This window comes from Cnephaeus nilssonii (assembly GCF_951640355.1).
Source record: "Cnephaeus nilssonii genome assembly, chromosome: 3".
Classification (NCBI taxonomy): domain Eukaryota; kingdom Metazoa; phylum Chordata; class Mammalia; order Chiroptera; family Vespertilionidae; genus Cnephaeus; species Cnephaeus nilssonii.
In genome coordinates, this window is record NC_137074.1 from 574,106 (window position 1) to 577,976 (window position 3,871).

Sequence of the window (3,871 nt, forward strand, 5' to 3'; positions counted from 1 at the left end):
AGATAATGAGCAGGAGTTAGTGTAGTGGTGACTTGTTAAGCACTCAGGTTAGTCTCTGGTTGACCTTTGACCTGTGACACTTAGTGACTAAAGTTATTAACACGGCTCCGCACCAGAAAGCTCCCCCAAAAAAACCCAATTTATTGGAACCAGCGGGAGACGCGCTCACCCACGTACAGCCGTGCACCGTCGTCTCTTCAGGGAGACACCCTCGCCGAGGCCTCAGAGAGTCCGCTCCCTCCACGGCCGCCCACGCGTCACTTCCTGGGCAGCTGCCAGCCCCCTGTCACGCAGCAGGTTGGCTCACACACACCCGCAGAAGGTTCCGGAAGCTGTGGCCCCGGCGTGACCGAGACGAGAGGTCGGCATGGCCTGGAGTCGGGGCTCTGAGCGTGGCCCTGGCTGGACTCACGGTCCAGAGCCCGAGGATTCCTGGGCACATGAGTCTTGGGGGGCCAGCGCTCGGTCACCCCAGGGGGACGGCCCTGGATGGCAGAGCCCGGGGGCCGGCTCTTTCCTGCCCGGAGAGGCTGAGACGCGCACGTGGACTCGGCCATGGTGTTCCCGGACGGGCCCCTCGGCCTCTCGCAGGGGCCGGCGTGGACGCCAGGCGTCTGGGCAGCTCCGGGAAGGCAGGCCGTGGGCACAGCGCTGGCCTCTGGGCTCGGCTCCCGTGGGCGGTCGGGCCCTCGGACGCCGCCGGCTCCACCACAAACCTCGCCCACGGGGGCCAAGAGCCAGGTCCTGCCGTGGCAGCTGCTGGGCAGAACCAGTCCACCCTCCAAGCTCACGGGACGTGGGGCGTGCTCGATGGCCGCGAGAGGGGGCGCCTCGTAGAAGCGCCTGAGCGCGGGGCCGAGGCTCGGGGACATGGTGGCGGGACCCTGGGCTGGCCTTGGCTGTGAGGCCCCGACATGCTGGTCTGCCGTGGAGCTCTGCCCGGGAGGTTATGTACACGGGCCCTGGGCGGCGGCTCCGCTGGGGACTCGCCCACCCCCCCACCTTGCGTCTCACCGGCCTGGGTGCGGCGTGCAGGGAGGTGATGATGTCAGAGAGGGCACCCCCCGCTGGCACCTTGACAGCGGCTTTCAGGCCCAGCTGACTCGCCGGGCGGGTTTGTCCACCGTGAGTGCCAGCCAGCTGCTCTGCTCCCTCGCCGGGCTCCCCGCGCTGCTAAGCGGGCAACGCAACACGCGTGTGGGACAGCTGAGCGAAGGCTAACATTCGGCGTTGGAGCTCGGAGAGATGCCCCATGGTAACCCCATCCGAGACGTTTAGTCAGAATCTACCCCATCGAGCCTGCCCTGGCCACGCAGGTCCTGGGCTCGGACTGAGAGAGAAGAACTCTGCCACAAACGCCCTCCTGCCGTCCCCCCAGAACACAACGCGGCCGCGGCACGGGGAGCCCTGTCTTTCCTCCACGTTCAGTCCCCGCTGCGAGCAGAGGCCGCGTCGTCAGGCTGCCTCCCCAAAAGCCAGTCCTGACCTCCCTGTCGGAGGTGATGGATGCCGACACGTTCCTTATTCTGATGTGTCTGCACCGAGCAACCGTCACTGCTATCGCCTCCATCAATGCCCCCAAAGGCTGACGGCGACCACAGTCACCCCGTTCCACACCTGCTGGTTTGGTCCACTCAGTGTCGTGTTGTTCGATTGCAGGGCGACGGCGGCTCCCACTTTTACCACATTGTGGGTCACACGAAGCGCAGCTCCCTCCTCCAGCACAGACGGGCCGGCACGTCATCCCCAGCACCATCGATAACGGCGGGCTCAGCTCCAGCCCTCCATGGGGAGCGGATACCCCGGGAGAGCGCGATAGTCTGCCTACTTAGGACGAAAGAAAAACAAAACTCGGCAAGAGCCTGAGCAGTTCTCACAGAATGACCATGGGATGGGCCGCACAGGGATGTTACGCAATCAGAGGCCACAGCTCAATGGATTAAGGATATGAAGCTGAATGTAACGTCTCTCCTGGGGGATGCCCTCAACAGGAACATTACTACAACCCTAACCCTAACCCTGACACTAACCCCTAACCCTGAACCTAACCCTAACCCTGACCCTGACCTTAACCCTAACCCTGACCCTAACCCTAACCCTAACCCTAACCCTAACCCTGACCCTGATCTTAACCCTAACCCTAATGCTAACCCTAACCCTAACCCTAATCCTAACCCTAACCCTAACCCTAATCGTAACGGCGCGCCTTAGGATGAAAGACCTCCTTACGGCCTAACAGGAAATTACTACAACCCTAACCCTGACTCTTCCCCTGACCCTGAACCTAACCCTGAACCTAACCCTGACCTTAACCCTGACCCTGACCTTAAGCCTAGCCCTAACCCTGACCTTAACCCTAGCCCTAACCCTGACTTTAACCCTGACCCTGACCCTAACCCTAACCCTAACCCTGACCTTAACCTTAGCCCTAACCCTGACTTTAACCCTGACCCTGACCCTAACCCTAACCCTAACCCTGACCCTAACCGTAACTCTCCCTCAGCTCCCCCTGCCCCACGCCCCCATCCACAGCTCCCGCCTCCTCCCTCAGCTCCCCCCTCTGTCCACAGCGCCTGCCTCCTCGGTGTGCCCGGCCTCAGAGCTGGACCCCCCCAGTGCCTTCCCTTCTTTCCCACTTGAAACGAGACCCCCTCCCAGGGCCCAGGATTCCCTTCGTGGAACTGATCTGAGTGCGCGGCGTTTCCTTTCCTCCGTGTGCCGTTGCCACCACACTGTGCGCTCCACAAGGCAAGAGGCGTGTGCATCCTCCTCACTCCTGTGTCCCCGGCCGGCTCTGGGCCCAGGCCCGGCTGGAGCTCGGTTACAGCCCCGTGAACGTGCTGGTGAAGACGCGCGGCTAGAGTACCAAGTACAATCCTTACGTTATAGCTGCCTGTGCAAGGCATCCCGCTCCAAAGCACCGCCCCCCCGGCCCCCACACTGGCCGGGATGCAGCACTTAGAGAGAAATAAACACGTCTCCCCGCCGCCCTCCCAGTGCCTCGTGAAACAAGAACAAAATGGGTAACCCGCGTGTGAGCACGCACAAGCCGAGTCAGTGATCGTAAACGAAGTCCTGTCCACGGGCGTGGTCTGAGACGCTTCACTGGGCATGAGGGCGGCACTGCTCGCTGGGCTCAGGGTCCTGCTGAGAAACCCTGGGCGGGGGGCGGGACACTCCCGGGCGGCTCTCACCCCGCGCTCCAGCGACAGCGTCTATTACCTCGCAGCGTGCAGAGGATGAGCGCATACCCGCAGCTCCGAATCCCCAGATGCCGCCCGCCGCGCCAGGCCCGGCACTGGGAACGAGGCCGCCGTGCGTTCTCTGTTCCGAGGGGCGAGGCATTAACGGTGCATCCTGTTTCGCCGCGTGTGGGATTAATGGGAGTTTGAGCACCGATGTGACAGAGTAAACGCGGGGTCTGGCTGGGCTGGGTTTATGGAGGGAGTCACCTGGCTTAGGGCCGGGGAATGGTGTGGGCTGGACCACTGGTCACCTGGCAACCGTTCTCGTGAAACTATAGAGGCCACGTGTTAGCGCTGCAGGCGCTGGAGCGATGGGCACGAAGCCGCCGCCTCCTGCCGCCCCTGAGAAACGGGAGGGATATATGGCATTGCTGAGGGCGAGGGACGCTTTGCTACTAAAAGGCTGAGCCTCTCTGGCCTCTCTGGTCCTGAAGTGATTACTGCTGCAGTGACACCTCCGAACCACCAGGGGGCGGGCTCTCAGCATTTGCTGCAGATTTACCCACAATGACAGAGAATGATGGCATTATCATAAACAAGCAGTTAAATATCAGGGTTCTAAACCAAATTCCACAAACACAGACTATGACCTTAAATATTCCCCTTAAATGTCTGTGCCTTCGCTT

The 3,871-nt window shown here is 61.7% G+C and overlaps 1 protein-coding gene across 1 annotated transcript; it reads right to left on the reverse strand.

The window, feature by feature from the left end:
* Nucleotides 1–257: 257 nt before the first annotated feature.
* On the reverse strand, nucleotides 258–872 carry KRTAP27-1 (keratin associated protein 27-1; the record flags this gene model as incomplete). The annotated part of the gene is made up of 1 exon (XM_079766405.1): nucleotides 258–872. The coding sequence occupies one exon, from the start codon at nucleotides 870–872 to the stop codon at nucleotides 258–260; it is 615 nt and encodes a 204-aa protein (XP_079622531.1).
* Between the last annotated feature and the right edge of the window lie 2,999 nt (nucleotides 873–3,871).